We start from the raw sequence: 21460 nt of genomic DNA, 5'->3' as shown, positions 1-21460 counted from the left end.
ACAAGCAGGGAGCCGTTGCCAGGGAGGATGCGACCTCCTTGTCTTTAATTGCTGAGCTGAGCAGTCCTCCCGAAGAATCACGGGAAAATGGATATTTTTGGAAATGCTTCCCATCCCTTTGAAGATCAGATGCAGCAGGAGGGAGGGCATTAGGGAGAAGGCCTAGAAGTCCTGGCAGCAACTCATCAGTAAATGGATTAATTAGTGCTTAATGATGAGGTGCAGCTCTGGGTACCCACTTGTGACTGACTGCACGGGCGTGCTCCACCTCATCTGGCGCTGGAGGCACCTGGAAAGGGGTCTTCCAGCCCTGCCCTCACAGACTGACCCCATGTCGAGAGACCATCACCCCAGCTCCTTTCCTGGGATCACAGAGGGAAGCGCGGGGGAGCCTAGAGAGCACCACACTCAATCCTCCCACCCATTCTGCAGGTGTAGAAACTGAGGCCCACAGAAGGTCTGTGCCAAGGGCTACTTAACCAGCTGCAGATGCAGCTGGAATGAGAACTTAGGACTCCTGGCTGCCACTTCAGGCAGGGCCAGCAAGTGAAGTGTGTGCCCAGGCATTGAGGGCTGAAAATGTTTATCTGGAGCATGTCAAGTAACCCTTTGCAACAGGAGTAGAGGGAACTCATGGGGGGTGGCCAGGGCTGGCTGCAAAAGGCGACAGGGCCATGACCACAGACAGCCTGGCCGGCCCCACCCAGCAGCCTGACCACGGAGGCCACAGAAGAGTGGATTCCAAGTGAAGGAGTGACCAACTCAGATCTGAAACCTGAGGCTGGGCAGTGGCGCTGGGGAGTGGGGGCAGGTAGGGCCAGACACGAGGATCACTCTGGAAGTGGACATGACAGGAACTGGTGCCTCCTCCTGGAAGCTCCTCTGATGTGCAGATGCTGCCTCCTTCCTAGGGGCTCCAGAAGGACTCAGCCCCCAGCATCATGAGAGTTATCGTCCCTGGGCTGTGATCCTGCCTCCAGGCTCTGCGACCTCCGATAGGTTATTAGCCTCTCTGTGCCTCAATTTCCTTATTACAAAATGGGCCTGACTATATTGAGGGCTGGCCAACTGTGCACCCCTTGGACTGACCTGGCCAAGAGACCCTTCTTCCTTTCTGCACTTCCTCCCCTTGGCCCCCAAGCCCCTCCCAGTGTGTCTTCTCCCTCTCCCGAGTCCCTCCCATGGCCAGGACATGGTACAGACACACGAGGCTGCTAGATCTGGCTGCCCCAGCCTCCTGCCCTGCCCTGGCCTCCCAAGTCACTCCCTGGGGAGTCACTTTCTGGCTGGGTCTTCCTACTCCTCTGCTGTAGCCCCCAACCTTAACCCCCCAAATCCATCTGGTAGAGGAAAGAGGGGCAGGAGAAGGAATCTGGGAGTTTTGAGCTGGAAGACATCTTAGAAGCCAAGCCGTCCAGCCCTCTCCATCCTCAGATGAGGGGCTGAAACAATGTGCTGGGAGGTCACACAGTGAGTCTTGGAGTAAACTACATGGTGTCTGGGCTCACCCCTGTGCCCTCTTGGGACTCTGAGTTCAAGACCACAAGGACCCAAGGGTGCACACAGGAGGCCCCAATTGCAGGGATCAGGCCCCCAGCCTCCCCTCAGGTAGGTTAGGGCTCCTGGCCCACAGCTGTTGCTCTCTTGATAAGCAGGGACCTGACTCATTGACAGGGGAGAGCAAATTAATTCTGAGAGTGGCAGGCGGAATAGCAGGGAGCTGCAAAGCCCGGCTCTGGGGGTTTCGGGCCTCCGGGGAGCCAGGTGTTTACATGAGGATCAAGTATCCGACGGACCCTGGGTCAACCCCGTCCTGTCCCCACTCCACCTACAAATCCAGGATGCAAGTTGAGCCTGTGCCTGTGCATCTGAAACTCTGGGTCCCCTGCCTCCTGGCTGGAGGGCCCGGGGTAGGCCTCAGAACCTCTCGACTCAAGGTTCTTATCCACACAGCTGGGGCTCTGATGATTCCTGCCCTGCTTCATGGTATTACAGTAGGCTCAAACAGACTAACCTGAAGTTTAATGGCAGAAGAAAGTGCCAGACAGACGTGGATGCAAATTCCAGCTTCACCCCTTACCAGCTGCCAATGGGGCAAGTTCCCTAACCTCCCTGAGCCCCAGGGGCCTTAGTTATAGGAGGCGTGATAGTGTCTTGCAAGGGTATTGTGAGAATCATGAGTAATGAGCACAGGGCACCCGGGAGAATACAGCGCTGACCTTTGGAAAACAGGGGCGATCCCCACAAGAGGTATTACTGTTATTGTCATCGTCATTCTTACTTCCCCCACCTCCAAGCTCTCCCCATCCTGTCCCACCTCCCAGCAGATGGTCCACCCTCCACTTCTTCCTTACTTGTGGTATTGTAGCGGACACCATAGAAAAAGGCAGGGCAGGGCCGAACCACTAGCTGCCCCGCAGGGCTGCGGGGCCAGCAGGTGCCAATGAGGTCCACGGATGCGTTGCACTGCAGTCCTGGGGGCAGAGACGGCTGGTAAGGCACAGCAAGATATCCGGCCAAGGCCCCAGGCAGGCAGAGGACATTCCAGAGTTCTGCCCACCTCCCCACTCGTTCCCACTCACACCAACTAGCGACAGGATGACAACAATGACCAGTGCAGAAATGAGCTCATCCTATGCAAAGAAGACACAAGAGGAAGAAATCTGAATCTGATGCTATGGTACTAGGGAGCCAGCATGGATTCCAGAGCAGAGGAGGAAGAGAGATGGCTGGAGGTGGTGGTAAAAGCTAAGGTCCTGGCATTTAGAGGAAGCCTGGGCATGCTTCTGGTCCCCGCTCTGTAGCCTAAGGACACTTCTCTTGGTCCCTCGCATGGTGACAGCCTGGAGCTCTGAGACATCACAGGAACACCCTGGAACAGACCCATCCAACCACTGATCTAGCCCCTCACGTCTCTGCAATCAAACCACATCTACCCTGGCCCTGCAGGGAAGAACCAGCTAAATGAAGTTGGCCCGCCTTCTGGCTGGCCTGTTCCTTCTTCCGGCTGGCCTGTTAACCACACTTACTGACCATACGTCGTGTGTACTTTGTTCTGTGCAGGGCCCTAGGACAGGACTGACGGAGAAGTGAGCTATGGAGAGGAAAGGGAGGGAGACACCATCTGGGGGAGTGGAAAGGACACTGAACTGGGAGTCTGGGCCCACTGCTTCAGAATGGGCTGTGCCACTAATTTGCTGTGAGATCATAGGCAAGTCACTTGCCCTCTCTGGGCCTTAGTGTCTTGTCTTCACCTATAATAAAATCAAGTGGTTGAACCAGATCAGAAATTCTTAATCTCAGCCCACTGGAAACTTCAACAGTTCGCAGAGACCCTGAATGTAATGAAAATATTGGTGTATACATGCATTTTAATGGGGAAATGGGCCCACGGCTTTCATTAGATTCTCAAAGGGGTCTGTGACTCAAAGAGATATAAACATCTGAACTAGAAAGAAGATGTCAAAGTCCCCTTCCAAATATTTGCTTTTTGGAGGAGAGAGAGAGAGCACGCGCGCGAGAGAGGATGTTGGGGCAGAGTTGAGGCCCAGTGACACTTCAGGAGGGGAGGGTGGATATGGCCTCCAAAGGGTGGGGGCTGGCACAGTCCTGGCACCCCCCTGAGGCTGCCCCTTCTTTCTCTGCCTTTTAGTGCCTCCCTCTGAGTGAGGCTGGCACACCAGTCCTTTTGAGCCCCAGTGTCCCCAGGTTAATAACCTAGAATTGGCACAAGAGTGGACAGACAAGCCACGGAGGGCCAGGAACCATGAACCAGCGTGGGTGGGTGCAGCCTCTTCAGGCCTGGGCCGAGGCCTTAGCAGCTGCCAAGCCCTGGCTGGGGCTGCCTGCCATCTCCTCCCCAAATTAGCTTGTCCCCAATCTCTCAGGAAACAGCACTGGGTTAAATTGGCTCCCTTTCTCTGTTGGACTCAGGGCAGTGCTGAGCAGCACTTGTACCAAATGCTGGTTTTTCTTTCTAATCAAAGCTATTCATAGGGCATTTGTGCAAATCAGGACTCAAGGGGCAGAGGCCTTCAGGCCAAGTGGCTTAATTGAAAGAGAAAGAAATCTGGATTGGGGCTTAATGGACACGAGGTGACTGCGGGCCAGGCGGCTGGAGTGGGCCAAGCCCAGGTGCTGTGCCACAGCGGAGTCTCTGTGAATGTTATCACGGAGTGGCGGTGGAAGCAGTGGAGTGAGGAAGCAGGGCCATCCGAGGCAACGGCGTGCCAGGCTGGGATTTTAACCTGTCCTGGATCCTGCTGACAGTGTTGAGCCCGGGGACAGGGACTTGGGGGGAGAGCTGGGGGTATGTGGCCGCGGGGAGGGGAGGATCGTATAGAGGCCATGCCCTGCTGTTTCAAAGCTCTTCATCTATTTCGTTTGATCTTCATACATCTAGCAATGTGATTATTTCCTTTTTACAGATGAAGAAATTGAGGCCCAGGGAAGTTAGGTGACTTTTCCAAGGTCATGGGTCAATGGGTGAAAGAACCAAGACTCATAGGCAGGTATTTTGGACTCTAAATCTAGTGCTCTTTCCATTACGCTACATTGTGAGTCAGTCACAGGGGGTGAGGGACAGTTAAGGGGGCAGCAGGAAGGGAGCAGCGTTTGTTGAGGGCTGACTGTGTGCCAGGCACACATGACATATGCCATCTCATTTAATGGCACCATTGTACCTTCCTCAGTAGCTTGCTCATTCACTCCTCACTCATTCATCCACAGTATCTAGTGAGCTAGGCTCAAATGTAATGTTCCATGTGGCAGCGTCTGGAATGAACACACGGAACACACCCTCTCCATCAGTGTGGCCCCTGCCCTTCCTTCTTCCCTTCCCCGGCCAGTCTTGTTGCGCCTTGCTTTCGCAAGGCACGGAGGGCAGGAAAGGACTGGGCACCAGTCACAGCGAGGACGAGGCCAGAGCCGAGGCAGAGGCCAGCCACTGAGGATAGGCCTTCTGGCCTAGAGGACTTGCACCGGCCACTGCTGGGAGCTCTAAGGGCTCTAACCAAAGGCCTGACCCCGTCCACAGCTGGCCAGGGACGTGGAGACCTTCAAGGGGTGGGCAGGTCAGAAGCCATTTGCCTCTCCTCTGTGGTACGGTTCCCAGCCACCTACTATGCCACCATGGGTGCTAATTCTCTCTTGTTTTACAGATAAGAAAACTGAGGCCAAAGTGGTCAAATGGCTTATTCCAAGACAATCAGTAACCAAAGATACTGAGACGGGAGTGGATTTTCAATGCTCATCTTTTGATGCCAGCTCAGGGTGCTGCCCACAGCTGCACAGCTGGCCCTGATCTGGGCAGCTGCCCCTCGATCATAGAGCTGCGACTCCAGTTCCCCAGCAGCGCCGCGCCTCCCCCTCCCTCCTGGCCCCCGCAGCTCCTAAGGATGCATAGAGGGGGCGCTGGTGACACAGCATCAGTGGCAACCTTTACATTAAGAGCCCAGAAAATCCTGGAAGGAATTGAAAGTCTGTGTGAGACGGGAAGAAAGGGAGAGAGAGGCTGCAAGAACGGGGAGGAGAAGCCAAATGAAAAGGGGCGAGGAGACAAAGTTCCCCCATCCCCGAGTGAAAGGTCAGCGCTCCTGCTGGGTCAGGGGCTTGGGGTGGGGGGGTTGGGGGGGCGTGGCCAAAGGCACAAGGGCCTCAGCCGCGGAGTGGAGTTAGAAGGGAGGGGACCTAGAGGACAAGGGCAGGGAGGAGGCAGCAGGACAGGGCCTCAGGCGCCACGCTCCTGGCCAGTTGGCACTGTCCACTGTCCCGGCCTGGGACTGCCTTGTGGGCTCGGTGCCTTCCCATAACGCCTCGGGGTCCTGCCCTCTCTGGGCCTTAGTGTCTCTGTGTCTGAAATCCCCACAAGGATTTCAGATCGCCATCCTGCGTCCTGCGGACACCGAGTCCAGGGAGGAGGAGAGTGGGGGGTCCCTGGGACCCCGTAGGGACAAGGCCTCAGAAGGGAAATTGTGTATAGGACTTGAGGGGGATCATTTGTTGGACACTACTATAATATAAACCAGGCACTGTGAAAGGCGCTTTGCACGACTTAATTCATGCCACTCATTTAAGCCACCCGACTACAATGAGGAGGAGAAAACAGGCGGAGAGGGAGGGAGGTGGGAGGCCAAGTGGGCCAGGAGAGAGGTGGGGAGACAGAGGAAAAAAGATGGAGAAGAAGACACTAAGGAAGAAATAGAGAGAGGCAGGTGGAAAGTCAGGAGAAGGAGGCAGAGAGAAAGATCATTTCACAGGTGCTGGGGACAGAGAGGGTGTCCATCCCCTAGCTGGGAAGGGGAGAAGGCAGGAAGTCAGTTTCTGTGTCACTCAGCTTGATGGCTATAAGGACCTCAAGGACCTTCTGATTCTTGGGCCAATGTCCCCTCCCTCCAGTTCCAGTGCCACAAAAGCCTGACCTCTTCTGCTCTCCTGGCAGGTGGAGGTATTTTCCTAGTCAGCCGTCATAGTCCTGGGATGAGGAGGAATTTGGACCAGAGTAATCCAACCTTGCAAATAGCCAAGCCAATTTACCAGCCAGCTGCACAAAGGCAGAGGTGCTGTTAGGTGCCAACGCCTCCTGACAGCTCCCTGTCCCACAGTGCCTCTCCTGGTAAATTAAGGAATAGTGACTTTGCTCTTTATTTAACAAGTACAATTGTTTCTCCGTATCCATAGGTTTTGGGGAAAAGTGTACTGAACACGTACAGACTTTTTTCTTGAAATTATTCCCTAAACAGTACAGTATAACAGCTATTTATATTTATATAACATTTACATTGTATTAGGTATTAGAAATAATCTAGAGATGATTTAAAGTATACAGGAGGATGTGCATAGGTTATATGCAAATACTACTCCATTTTATATCAGTGACTTGGGCATCCCTGCATTTTGATATCCATGGGGAGTTCTGGAACCAGTCCCCCATGGATACCAAGAGACAGCTGTTATTTACTGACTACCTAAGAAATGTTCAAGGGGCTTGGGATATAATAATGAATAAAATAAATGCCCTGTCCTCATGGTGCTTACATTCTAGTGGAGAGGCAGCAAACACACACACACATTTCTGTTAACCAGTGAGAAATACTATGGAGAAAAACTAAGCAGTGCAAAGAGATAAAGGCTGACAAAGGTGCTCTTTTAGTGTGGTGGCTTCTAAAGTACTACCATTTAAGCAGATACCTCAAGGAAGTGAGGGAGAAAACCTGCGGGGAAAGTGTTCTCAGCAGAGGCAACTGCAAGTACAAGGGCCCCCGGAGCAGGTGTGTGCTTGGTGTGTCTGAGGTGTCAATGTTCCTATCACTCTGTGGCTCACTCCCTCATTCACGGGGCAGGTAGATGCCTTCAGGGTCTTTCCTGGTTGGGGATGTGGGAGTAGAACCAACCCACTCACCAGCCCTCGTCACCACAGGCCTTTAGGTTGGGGGTGAGCTGCTGGAGTCAAGTGGACTAAAGTAATGCAAAAACCGGTCCTATATCTTCCTCCTTCCCCACACATGCACAGAACAAATGCGTGGGGCCCGCATTCTGGTCAGACTGCCTCAAATCCCTGCAAAGGGAGAGCAGAGGAGAGGTGTGGAGGGCTCCCACCTGCCAGGGAAGAAACCCTGCGGGGTCAGGGTCCTGGAAGGGCTGCTTTAGTGAACAGGTAAGAGCCCTTTGAAGGTGGCCTATTTAGTGCTGTGCACAATCAGGCACTGGCTTCTTCCCCCAGGTAGGTTACACAGTTTGCCTCCCATCAGGCTCAGGGTCCACATGTGCTTGGCAGATCCGCCCATGGTAGATAACTTCAGAGGAAGCTGGAACCTGGCTCTGTCCCAGTTATGTCGGGTCTCCCATCAGCGGCTTCTGGAGGTGGGCACTTGGCAGCAGCCCTGAGGCTGGGAAGCCCTTCCCCCTATTTGGCTTAAACCCAGGAGGGGGACTCAGCCCAGGCTGTCCAGAGGGGGAGCAGCCAGGTGGCCCAAGGGCAGCCTGTGAAACACACATTCTTGCCCAGTCAGAGGAATGTACTGTGGGATGAATGGGCAGGGCCTCTGCCTGGGTCCCCTGGCATGGAGAGGGTGGCAGAAACCTGGTCTTTGCTCGGCCACCTCATGGCTGAGCTGCCTTCTGTTTGGCTGGGCAGAGAAGAAAGATGCCTCTGTAGGGTGTGTGATCCATCAGGACAAGTGGATGGCCCTCCTGTCCTGCGGGTCTGTGGGCTCTTCACTTTTGCCTTCCCAGCAGCTAGTACAGTGCCAGGCATACGGGAGGCATGGAGGAGAATATGGGGCCATGTGCAAACCTAGTGTGGTACGGAAAACTGCAGGGGTGGCCCTGCACCCCTAGACGGCTGACTACACCGGGCCCTGGGCACCCTGGCTCTGAGTGGCCGCATAACGCAGTGCTGGTGGCAAAATCTGAAGTCAGGCCCACATGGTTTATATCTTGCAGCCACTGCTTAGTAACTGCTTAGTGTGTTTGGGCAACTCGTTTAACTTCTCTGAGCCTTAGGTTCCTCTACTGTAACATGTGGATAAAAAGATTCCTGACTACAGTATCGTAATGATTGAATGAGATTAAAGCACTTGGAATGGCGTCCAACACACAGTGGACACTAAATAAACATTAGCTATTATTATTATTATTATTTGAGACAGAGTCTCGCTCTGTCGCCCAGATTGGAGTGCAGTGGCGTGATCTGGGCTCACTGCAACCTCGGCCTCTGAGGCTCAAGCGATTCTCATGCCTCAGCCTCCTGAGTAGCTGGGATTATAGGCGCCCACCACCAAGCCCGGCTAATTTTTTATTTTTATTTTTAGTAGAGACGGGGTTTCACCATGTTGGCCAGGCTGGTCTCGAACACCTGACCTCAAGTGATCCGACCGCCTAGGCCTCCCAAAGCGCTGGGATTACAGGTGTGAGCCACCGTGCCTGGCCTAGCTATTATTAATTATCATTCACTACCTTAAGACCAGAGATGAGAACTGACGACCCCAGGTAATTGTCAACTCAGATTCTATTTGTCTGTGATGTCATTAGTAAATGATTCTATTACCTCCTGGCATTGTCATACTCATGCCATGATTTTATGAGTCGCCAAGTCTGTGGTCTGCCACATGATAGGCCTCAGCCCTGGGGACCCACTCTCTCCCAGTTCCTGGCATGAGGCACGTAAAAGGCCCCCCAAAGGCCCTGGCTCGGTGCCAGCCGCCCCGGCCAGACGCCCATCCATCTGTCTCGCCCCTCTGCCCCACCCTCACCATCTGTCTCTACCAGTGCCCGTCGGTCTGGGTAGGTCTACGAGTCAGAAGACAAATGGCCCATTATCAGAGGCCATCGTGGAGGGTGATGGATCGCGTGCCATGCAGCCAGGCAGGCTGGGCTGGGCTGGGGGCACGGGCACAGAGTACAAATCACTAGGGAATGAACACTATTCATCATGGCCTGCTGGCTCCAAGGACAGGTGACACCTCCGTGGGCTCAGGGATGTCTCTCCTCCTGAGCATAACGAACAAGTTGATAGAGCCTGACCTGGCCCCAGAGCATGGGGGGGCTGGGGATAGGGCCTTTCCTCTCAGGCCCAGCCTCTGAGCAGCTCTCCTCCCTCCCCATCTCTCTCTCCTAGAACTCCAGACTCATGCTCAAGAACTTACTTCCCCATTCCCCAAGCACAGCTTAACCAACTTTGCAGCCAGATGCTCTGGGCTCCTAGCACCTTCTCGGTTTCCCACTCCTCCCTCCTCACTTCTTCCTGGTCCTTCCGCCAAACCCACCTACTGGTCCTTGCTCACCTCCTGCTGTAGCTCACAGCACTGGCTCTCTTCTGCCAGTTCATACTAACAGTGTCTCTTAATATTCACCTTGAAAATTCCTCCTTCAGGAAGCCTCCCTGGATTTGCACCACCCCTGCTTAGCCTCCCTGCTCCCTCCATCATTATGAGCAATTACTGGCAAGTACCTTCCCTTCATTCCAGCTATACAGCAAGCCTTTTAAAAGCCTGCTGAGGCTGAGACAGGAGGATCACCTGAGCCCAGATCTGGGCTGCAGTGAGCTATGATTGTGCCACTGCACTCCAGCCTGGGCAACTGAGACCCTGTCTTTACAAAACAATTTCAAAAATTAGGCCAGGTGTGGTGGTGTGCACGTAGTCCTAGCTTCTCAGGAGGCTGAGAGAGGAGGATTCCTTGAGCTCAGAAGATCGAGGCTGCACTAAACTATGATTGTGCCACTGCACTTCAGCCTAGGTGATAGAGTGAGATCCCATCTCTAAAACCAAACCAAACCAAACCAAACCAAACCTAGTACTGGCATGACACTCTACAGTTTACAGTTTGTGAAATATTGCCATAAAACTTAGTACATTGAATCTCATAAGAGATCCTTGGGGCAGGTAACAGCCCCCCTATCCCTCTACACTTGGGCAAGGTGAGGTTCAAGAGGGGTTGAGGGTATGCTCATCCCTGTGGCTACCAGTACCCACCCCTAGCCGGGACATGACCAGGCACCTTCTGTGAGCCAGCACAGGGACCCAGTGTGCCTTCTCCAAGTCCAGGGCTTGTTCCTCTGCCCCCAGGCTCTCCCTAGTGAAGGAACAGCTGGCCAGGAAGCAGCTACCCTGAGATGTGGAGGCCTCCTGTCCCCACAGAGCCACCTTCAGAAATGAAGGCCTCCTGCCCGCCTGCAGACACTTGCGTCTGTTTCTTTGCAAGCATGCGTCTTGCACTCTGCCTCATCGCACATGCATTTGTGGATTCGATGCCCAGACTAGCCTGTGAGCCCCCTTGTTTCCCCCAGTGCCCTGCGTGGGGCCTGCTGTGTAGTAGGTGCTTCATGAAAGAGTTGGTGTGAATCAAGGAGAGGCTTGAAGACTTAAATAGAAGGTCCACAAGTCTTCTAAAGACACTCAGGTGCAGGGACCCTCTCCATTTTTGCCCAGCAGCAGCCATGCCCAGGACCACACCCAAAGTTTTAAAAGACATGCCCTAGGCAGCCCAAACACCTAGATTTGCGTCCCAGTCACTGCCATGTACTGGCTGCATGGTGCCATGGGGGTTATGTAACTCTCCCATGCCTCAGTTTCCTCAACTGTACAAACGTTGGGCTTTACACTCTTGTGAGGATGAAACGAGATGATTATGCAAAAGCACTCTGTAAATGGTAAAGTGACACAGATATTAATAATATTTGCAGCTATGCTGTCTTTTCTTTTGGAGAGATACAGAGCACGGCGCTGGAGACCACAACCAGAAGCTGGGCTGCCCGTGCTCCACTCAGGGCTCTGGCGCTTACTAGTTCTCTGTGCCTCAGTTTTCTTATGTGTAAAATAGGGGCAACAGCACCTACTTCAGAGGGACATTGTGCAAATTGGGTTAATACAGCTCCAGTCCTTGATCAGTGCCTGGCACGGGTTAGCACCATGGAGTATTACACTCTGGGCATTTTTAGCCACAGACCGTGGCAGCCTTTCTTCCTCCCTTGATGCCTCCCCGAGTCACAACTCAGCAGCAAGGGCTGGGATGCCTTCCCCTGTGCCCACCCTAAAGCAGGGAAGATAACTACTCAGAATCCTTGCTGCAAACTCCTGTGCCCACGGCAGGTGCTACTAACCAACTGCAGCTCTTCCCCACCAACTTTACACCCAACCTCAGGATCCTTCCAACACGGTGCTCGGTGGAGATGTGAAGAATTGCTTGGAGCCCTGGAGAGGAAATGACTCTGCAAATCCTGCCTTAGGGCATGGTTCTGTGTGCAGGCTCTGGGATACCTGGGGTGGGGGGCATTGTGGTGACCAGGAATCTTGCAGGAGGGGGTTGAGGGGACTCACCTGAGATGTTGCTGGCCAGGGACAGGCTCTCGCAGTGCTGGTCCTGGAGGGAGGCAGAGACAGGGTTCAGCCCCAGAAGGAGAAGGGCCTGCAGGCACAGGAGGCGAAGGACACATTAGGCAGGTGCCATGAGCCATGAGTGTGTTGCTCCATCACCCAGGAAAACTGCAGGGGTGACACTGCACCTGCCTGCCTCCCCTCCCACCCTGTCACACATCCAGTCGCTTCCCAGACACCCGCCCCTCATCTCCTCTCTCCTCCTTCTGGGTCCTCTCTGCCTGGAGGGTCTGGAGTTGCCCTGCTCTTGGAGGGGCCTGGCAGGGAAGCTGACAGGATCAGGAGCCCAGGCTCCTAGGGAAGAGGTGAATTTTACCCCTAGGGGCTGTGTGTTGCCAGAGGAAGCCACCTCCATCCCCATGGAATCCTGAACATGGTCCAACGGTGTCCCACCATATACACGTGTGCACGTGCACACACACACACCCCCTCCCACCGGCCCGCTGACCACCACGGCTTCACAGATCCCCATGCATGCACCCACTTCCCTCCCTTCCTCCAGAGCTGGCCTCTTGTTTTGTGAACAGTTTCCTGGGCCCTCATCCCCGCCTGCCTAATTATCCGTCATCACAAATTGTGCCTCACCATTTATCAAGCTCTTGTACATCTGCCGTGGCACTAAATTTTCCCTGGGGCTGGTGTGGCTGTGCCTATTTGCAGATGAGGAAACTGAGGCACAGAGAGGTAAGGGATAAATGTGTCTGGAAAGATGGACACCCTATTCTAGGGCAGACCTTTGCCCTTTAACCTCCCTGAAGGCTGCGTGTCACTCTGATTCCAGAATTTTAGCCCAGTTGGGAAGGGAGTGGCATAGGCCCTATACCTGGAGGGCTGCCCCTTCTTCAACTAAACCCACCCACACAACCATCGCATTACCCCCCTCCCGACAGGGTTAGAGTCAAGAGAGAGGCCGAGTGTCCAGCCCCTCGTTACGCTGTGTTGCCATGGGCAGGGGACTTGACCTCTGTGTGCCTCAGTGTCCTCACCTGTAAAAATGGGTCTAACTGTCCCACCCCCTTTAAGCTTACATGATGTATGTATATTGAAGTCCTTTAAATAGCCCTGCATGCTCTGTAGGGGCAGGGATTTTGTTCATTGCACTCAATTTTGCTGAAGAAATGAATGAATGACATTGTGTTTCTGGTATACAATAGGCACTCAAGAAGGATATGTTAATTGATCTGAACTCAGTGGTTTTTATTTAGTTGTTGGAGGAGAGGTGGCTGTTTCCCCTGGGATTTGATTCAAAAGGGGTTAAGAAGCATGAGTGAGGGGCAGGGAGAGGGGAGCATTGTAACCGGTCCTCCCCTCTGGCTGTGGGGAGCTGGGTGCCCGGCCACCAGCAGAGTTCCCAGACAGGGTGGTGAGCCTGAAGCCCAAGAGGCCTCATGGGAGGCTGCTCTCTTCATCACTTCTCTGCTGTTTCTTCTTGGGGTCTGCTCCTTCTGAGGCCCCCAACCCCATGGCCAGGTGTCTCAGCCCCAGCCCATTTCTGTACCAACTGCAGATTTCACTACAGAGCCTCAGACACAGACCCTTAGCTCTGGAAGCCAGCTTGGGATTTCACAGCAGGAAAATAAGATCGGGAGAGAGGTAGGGGCTTGTCAAGTCCCTTGGTGAGCAAAGACTTCTAGGGTGTAGGCTAGAAGCAGGTCGGTGGCCAGCCCAGGCAGCACGCAGCCTTCTCACAAGGGGCCGGGACTCCACGTGGTGAGTGCAAAAGTGAAGGGAGCATCGAAAATCTTAGTCGTCAAGATACGGAATATTTTAACATAATTATTTTTTTAAAATAAAGATTAACGCCAAAAAATCCATGATGAGCAAAATATCAAAAACTTTTTAAAGGAAAGATAGGCTCAGTAACAGTGCGGGGCCATGTTGGAGCTTGGGGCAAAAAGGGAAAAAGTCAGTAATGATATTAAAATATTATCTATCATGGCCGGGTGCAGTGGCTCATGCCTGTAATCCCAGCACTTTGGGAGGCCAGATCACGAGGTCAGCAGTTCAAGACCAGCCTGGCCAGCATGATGAAGCCCCGTCTCTACTAAAAATACAAAAATTAGCCAGGTATGGTGGCAGGCACCTGTAATCCCAGCTATTCGGGAGGCTGAGGCAGGAGAATTGCATGAACCTGGGAGGTTGAGGTTGTAGTGAGCCGAGATCACGCCACTGCACTCCAGCCTGGGCGATAGAGTAATACTCCATCTCAAAAAAAAAAAAATTATCTATTGCGATTACTGAGGTTTGAGGAAATGCCTCACTTGCTTCACTCCAGTCAGGCCCCACTCATGCACCATCTTCCCAAGCCAGACTCCATCCCTCCTTCCCTGCCTGCCCCATATCCTCCAGGGGTGTCCATCCTCTCTTCCCTGGACTCCTCTCCACTCACCCTTTTCGGATCTCAGGACCTTCTCCCTGTCCTCAGAAGCAAACTGACCTGCCTTTTCCATGTTCACCTGCCGGGAATGTTCTCCCTTATCTCACCCCACCCCACCCCACCAGGGCCACCCCCTTTCACGGTACCCACTCCCTCCCAGTCCTGTCCCGATGATGAAGGCAGACTCTGCTCCCCTCTCTCCCACCCACATTCCAAGGTCCAGGGGAAGAGTGCCCACTCCTCATCAGAGCCTGGTCCCCACTACCCATGACTCACCCACATGGTCCCCTGAGTCGGTAGTGCCTGCGTTTGTAGTGGTTTTGTTCACTCCATTCCCTTGCTGATACTCTCATAGGGGTCTCTCTGCCCTGGACCAAGCTCCAGGTTCTGAAGCATAACCCCAGCCTCACACCCCCATCCTGTGCTCTGCACACGGGACACTCAGCAAGATGGCACTGGGGTTAGCCAACTCGCGCCTGGGACTCAGGAGTGATGATAACAAACCCATTCATCTCTCTGGCCTCAAGGAACTTCCAACACTTTATTAATCAGTAATTAAACTTCACAGTCTCCAGAGAGATGGAGAAATATCTTTACCCTCATTTTCCAAGTGAAAATGCAGAAGTAGAGAGAGGAGGAGGCCACCAGGCCAGCCGGTGGCTCTTGCCAGCTAAGCAGAAAGCAAAGTGTCCTCATGACAAAGCTGCACTGCCCGCTCAGCAATCAGCAGGGACCCAGGCTCGGCTCTGTCCCCAGAGAGGGGCAGTTCAGATGCTAGGGCCAGAGGCCCCTTCTAGAAGGGGACTAGAAATCATCACTCCTCATTTCCCACCCCACATCTGCCCACGCCACCTCCCAACACACACACATGCACACACGCGCACACGCGCGCGCGCGCACACACACACACACACACTCTCTCTCTCAAACTAGGGCTCCCAGAGCCAGCTCAGCCACAGGCAAATTAAAGAAACTGGAGACACTGGCCAGGTGCAGTGGCTCACGCCTGTAATCCCAGCACTTTTGGAGGCCAAGGCAGGTGGATCACCTGAGGTCGGGAATTTGAGACCAGCCTGGCCAATAGGGTGAAACCCCCATCTCTACTAAAAATACAAAAATTAGCTGGGCATGGTGGCGTGCCTGTAATCCCAGCTACTCAGGAGGCTGAGGCAGGAGAATTGCTTGAACCCAGGAGGTGGAGGTTGCAGTGAGCCGAGATCACGCCATTGCACTCCAGCCCGGGCAACAGAGCAAGATTCCATCCCAAAATAAATAAATAAATAAAATAAATAAATAAGAAAGAAAAGAAACTGGAGACATCCTATTTGACAATATCAGCCCCATTGCCTGACATTCCACTTATCCATCTAATCCTTAAGCTGTGCTTCGTGCTCCGGTCTTTCATATCCCCCACCTTGAAGGCACATCACGTTCTATTCCCATCCAATTACTTATTATCTCCCAGTATCTGGGATCCTTCTCATGTCTGCAACCCTCTGCCCATGCAGTCTGTGCCACCCCCCGCCCCCGGTCACCTGGTCAACTCTGCATTCTTCAGAGGCCAGTTCCAGGGCCCCTCTGCTTAGTAGTACCTGCCCAACTCTCCAAAGCAAAGCAGCTCAGTTCTCCCTCCAATGTACCCCTTTTCCCAGTGCACTCTGTACACTCACTGGACCATGTGCCCGTGAGGCTCACAAGTAGAGCACTTAGACCAGCCTAAGTGCACGAAAACCACCTCGGCACAAAGCACTTAGGACCCAAGACACTAATTAGATGGCAAATATACAGGCTATAAGTTCTTATTCTCGCATCTTAATGTCCTGGCATGCACAGAGGAGCAGAGCAAATCTTGATTTGTCAGAAAATGAAGCCAAATGCCAGGCAAAGGGCTAGTCTTCCCTTGGCTGCCTAGAACCCTGACACTTGTGTCCCTCTCTTGAATGTGATGGTTCACACAGCCATTTTCTAAACACAGAGGACTGGTGTTGCATTATGCAAAGAAAAATGCTTCTTAAAATTCCCAAACCAACCTTTCCTGTCCGAAAAGGTCTGCTCTGTAGCAGAATCTGTGCCTGTGCCACCTCTTGCTCTGTGGAAGGTTTGTGAGGGCTTCTGCCTTATTCCTGAATCATACTTCCATGAAAAGTCCAGAGATTTCCTGCATTTTTCCTCCCACCATCCGCTGATCTCCTCTTCACCATCCGCTGATCTCCTCTTCAAGCTCCACTGTGGTTTTCTATCTCCATCAATAGGCAATTACTGCACTGGCAGGAACAGGCCCCCAAAGTTTCAAGGATGTTGTTTGTTTGCCCTTAAAATGGAGAATTTTTTGTTTGTTTGTTTTTTGAGACAGAGTCTTGCTCTGTTGCCCAGGCTAGAGTGCAGTGGTGTGATCTCGGCTCACTGCAACCTCTGTCTCCTGGGTTCAAGCAATTCTCCTGCCTCAGCCTCCCAAGTAGCTGGGATTACAGGCCTGCACCACCATGCCCGGCTAAGTTTTGTGTTTTCAGTAGAGATGAGGTTTCACCCTGTTGGCCAGGCTGGTCTCAAACTCCTGACTTCAAGTGATCAGCCCGCCTCGGCCTCCCAAAGTGCTGGGATTACAGGGGTGAGCCACCATGCTGGGCTAAAACAACAAAAAACAAAACCAAAAAAAAAAGCACGGAGAATTCTTAACCTGGGGAGCGGGCAGTGTGAAGATTTGCAAATAAATGCAGTTGGTGTGTGTGATGAAAACCATTTTCCTGGGGAGGGTTCTTGGCTTCCTCCACTTCTCACCAACAACTAGCACCCTGAAACAGTGGGAACTACAGTCGAAGCATATGGTAAATGGGGTGAACTGAACATGTCATCTTCTCTGAAATCAAACCAAAGTGCTTTTGGCCTTTCTCGGATGCCTCTTGCTCCTCCACTCCATCACCAGTCCCAGCCACTAGCGCTCCTTTCAGAACCAAGTTTTCAAGACTTCATGTGATTTACTATCTTCCAACTAGTAGAGAAAATCAAAACGGCACTGAAGCTGAAGCTGGCAGAGCACGAGGTTCACTCACTGGCTAATGCCTCACTTCCGTGCACAGCCTGGCAGCCCCAAGGCTCCAAATAAAACTTGCAGCTGAGCTACAAATCTCTCCACTCACCAAAGAGCCAAACCTTCAAGGTTAAAGTCTGAGGCCAAGGGTGTGTGCGGCTCAATTATAGCATCGCGTAAAAGGATTTTCCAAAGATCTAGTGGGTCCCTGGGATGGAAGGGAAAGCAGACTGGGCGGGTATCATGCTCCCATTTTAAGTCTGGGGTAGTTGATGTACCCAATGTCACATAACTGTTTTTAGGAGCTGGGATTCAGTAAGCAGGTGCTCCTGCTGTCTTTCAAGGAGATGAACCATGAGGAGAGTTGCGCCTTCTGGCTGGCCAGGCGCAGGTCAAGACAGCGCCTTGGCAGAAGGGATGGGCAGGGGGGAGGAAGGTGGTGCAGGAGCCTGTGGAGGGGGTGGAGGGCCAGGTTCTGACACGGCCTGCTCCAGCCTGCAGCAGCTGCTACCCACACCCCCACCCCCAGGGCCAGCACAAAATGGGGCTGGAATGAAGCTGCCATCCCAATTCCCAGTGTGATTTTGGTATAAAGGTTAATCACACCCAGAAAATGCTTATTAAAGACCATAAATAACCGTGTTGTTGAAGCTCAGTTTGGTCTTTAAGGCACAAAAGTGCAATTTCCTTTGATGTGATGATTCAGTAATTAACCTTTTGGGGAGGGTCCTGAAGGCCACTGGAGGGAGGGAGGGGTGGCCTGGAGGCAGCTGAGGCATCTCAGGCCTGGTTCCTACAAGTTCCTGGGGAACAGGGAAAAGGGAGCCTGTTTTCTCTCTCCTTTCACAGCTAGCACTGATGCTCAGCTTGGGAGAGTCCCCAGAGCCCCCAGGGGTCAGGGACCGCACTGGCCTTCGGCAGAGCCACAGCTGGACAGCCATCCTTCAACACGGTCCCTCGCCCTTCTGCTGAGCCCCAAGGCAGTCCTGTCACTGGCTGTGTGGCTTTCGGTGAGTCACCTGACTCCTCTGAGACTCAACATCCTCATCTGCGAAGTGGGGGCAATGTGGTCTTTCTTACCCACTTCACTGGGAGATGGACCATTTGTGGGGAACCAGGAGACCTGCATCTGCAATATAAAGTCCCTACAAGCATCAGCAGGGTCATCAGCCAGGCTTGGCTGTTCTGGGCCCCAGAATGCACCTCCACTGCAGAGGGCTGGCCTGGAGCAGCTTTCCTGATGTCCCTTCCGGGCCCTGGGGGAGGCCCCGCAGGCTGGACCTGGCCTCTCCTCATCTTCCGCCAGGTCCTTCTGCCTTCTCAGGGAGCCTTGCTTGGGGAAGGAGTTTTTCCATTTAAAAGGTAAGTTGCTTTTTAGGTTTGAAATCCACTGGATTGAGTGGTGTCTCCAACCCCCTTGGTGGTCTGGGATCCTTCATTCAAAGAGTCCAGGACTAAGTACATGATTTGGAAAAAAGGAAAGGAACTCAGAAGAGATGGGGAAGGACAGACAGACACACACATACATGACGATGGCAAGATGAGGCACAGACTGAGGGCAGGGGGACCATGGAGTTTCAGATGGGGTCAGCACCGTGGCCATGAGGGCAGGCTTCCTGGGGGAGGTGAGCTGGAGGTCGGGGCAGAGTGGATGTGGCTGTCAGAGGGAGGGAGAGGGCCTTCCCGGCAAGGGGAGGGTCCTGAGCTTGTAGGGGTGTGGCAGGCTGCCTGCAGAGGGCCTCAGACACTGGGTTGAGATGGATCCAGTCGGCCTGGAGCACCATGGCAGGTTCCTGAGCAGTGAATTATCCCAGCTTGTCACCCTCATCATCCCAGCGAGACAGCCGACAGTCACCTGTTCCACGGAGGCGGTTCAGCAGGTCAGAGTGAAACCAGGCCTTGTTGCCTTCCCTGGCCTGGGAGACTCTGGCGGACCCTGATTCGGGGCCCAGAGAGCCCTTGACTCTCCAGTGTGGCCAAGATCGAAGATGTACCTGGTGACCCCAGAGGCAAGGGCCCCAGCCCACACTTTCCATCTGCTGGCCAAGGTCCTGGGTCCTGGGGTCCTGCAGGCTCCACAATCCCAATATCCGACCCTTCTGACTCTGCTTTGCTTTGCACTGTGTTCAGGTGGAGCCTATTTTAAGCAAAGGCAAGAGAAGAAAATCTAAATGCGAAAAAGAAATGAGGTCATAAATGAAGATTTCTGTAAAAAGCTGGGTCCGCCGTTGCATTTAAATACTGGGATCTGGTTTGCAGAAATAAAGCGTCGGTGCAATCAACTCTTCAGAAACGTCTCTGTACCTACGGGGGATATATCTGTAGTTACGGACTAATTGAATACAAGAGCAGGGCAGGCCCCACACGCAATTGTGTGGTTTCTGCAGAATTTCTTGCTACAGAAGTGCCAAGTGGAGGGGTCAGTGGGGGATAGACTTGCAAGATGTGTACCAGCAGAGGGGCACCCTCATGGGGCACCTTTTTCTCATCCACCCACAGGTGGAGACCAGCCAGAGTAAAACTAGACTAGGCACAGAGGACAGAGATGCCAGGGGTCCTTTCTCAGCCCTCTTGACTGCCCAGGCTTCTCCCCATCCCGCCTCGGGCCTGGCCCTCCTCCCACAGCCTCTTTCTGTGACAGCCACAACCAGTCCCCATCTCAAGGCAAAGAGCCAGTGCTTCCCCTCAAAGTGGGTGAGCACTGAAAGATTATTCCAGGCAGGCGAGAAATAATTTATTGTTACATTTAATTAACTTAAATTGCTGTTGTACAGAGAAGAAAAAATGGAAAGGAAAATCTCCTGCCTACAGTTAAGGGAGGGGGGATGCCTGGGTGTTCCCCGCCCCCGGCCTTTCTCCCTGGGGCCCCGGCTCAGGGTGCCCCCGCCCGCCCTCCCTGCTACTTCACGCCTCTACTCCCCTAAGAAAACCTTGCAGTAGGGCTGGAAATAGTGGGTCACCTGCCTCTCCCACCCCAGGGCAGCAAGGGCCATGAGACCCCAGCTCCAGAGTCACACATGCCCCTCCAAGGTTCCAGATATACTGTTATAAGCTTGGGTTATAAGCTCCCTGCAAGCAAGGCCTGTGTTTGGCTTTTTTTTTTTTTTTTTTTTTTTCTGAGACAGAGTCTCGCCTTGTCGCCCAGGCTGGAGTGCAGTGGCACGATCTTGGCTCACTGCAACCTCTACCTCCTGGGTTAAAGAGATTCTCATGCCTCAGCCTCCTGAGTAGCTGGGATTACAGGCACCCACCATCACACCTGGCTAATTTTTATATTTTTATTAGAGATGGGGTTTCGCCATGTTGGCCATGCTGGTCTCGAACTCCTGACCTCAGATGATCCACCTACCTCGGCCTCCCAAAGTGCTGGGATTACAGGCGTGAGCCACCCTGCCCAGCCCGTGTTTGGCTATTTTTGTATCCTCAGTGGGGCCCGATACAGAGCAGGCCCCAACATGTTTGTTGAATGAATAAATGACTGAATGAATAAGTGAACAGATGGGTTTTCACCTTCTGCCCCCTCTGACCATGGGGTCTCATGATGATTCCCAGCAGGAGATTGTAGGCCCCGCACCTTGGACTCCAGAAGGGTGTGCTAGAGGAAAAAGCACTCTGGGTGGGAAGCACAGGGCTGACTCTGCTGAACTTGCTCTGTGATGGTAGAGAAGTCACCTCCCCACCTCAGTTACCTCATCTGTAAAATGGGGAGGTCACTGTGTTCTCTACATTCCTTTCCAGGTCTGAATATGCCCTGGCTCCAGGATGTACAGGAGAGTAGAAATTCAAATCTCTAAACTTGGGGCTGGAGAGATGCTTGTTGGAATCTTTTATCTGCCCCCTCCTACCTGTGTGACCTTGGGAGAATCACCGAACTTCTCCAAGCCTCATATTCCCCATCTGTAAATGGGACTGATAGGGATAAAATATTCACATCCCAAAGCTCCTGGAGAGATTCAACAATATGGTGCATATAAAACAGCATGGGGCCGGGCGTGGTGGCTCATGCCTGTAATCCCAGCACTTTGGGAGGCCGAGGTGGGCGGATCATGAGGTCAGGAGATTGAGACCACGGTGAAACCCCTTCTCTACTAAAAATACAAAAAATTAGCTGGGCGTGGTGGCGGGCGCCTGTAGTCCCAGCTCCTCGGGAGGCTGAGGCAGGAGAATGGCATGAACCCGGGA

The 21460-nt window shown here is 53.1% G+C and overlaps 1 protein-coding gene across 7 annotated transcripts in view; it reads right to left on the bottom strand.

The window, feature by feature from the left end:
- The window catches only part of CRHR1 (corticotropin releasing hormone receptor 1), a 56830-nt gene that overhangs the window by 22291 nt on the left and 13079 nt on the right, over positions 1–21460 (bottom strand). For 3 of the 7 annotated variants that reach the window (XM_016930735.4, XM_016930740.4, XM_016930737.4), the window contains exons 2-3: positions 11817–11904; positions 2355–2474 (exon numbers count right to left, since the gene is read on the bottom strand). In XM_016930735.4, coding sequence (XP_016786224.1) covers positions 2355–2474; positions 11817–11904 — 208 coding nt within the window. The remainder of the gene's footprint in view (positions 1–2354; positions 2475–11816; positions 11905–21460) is intronic. The other 4 variants (XM_016930738.4, XM_063798416.1, XM_016930736.4 and 1 more) reach the window with 3 other exon arrangements.

This window comes from Pan troglodytes, chromosome 19 (assembly GCF_028858775.2).
Source record: "Pan troglodytes isolate AG18354 chromosome 19, NHGRI_mPanTro3-v2.0_pri, whole genome shotgun sequence".
Lineage (NCBI taxonomy): Eukaryota > Metazoa > Chordata > Mammalia > Primates > Hominidae > Pan > Pan troglodytes.
This window is presented reverse-complemented; position numbering and strand designations above follow the sequence as displayed.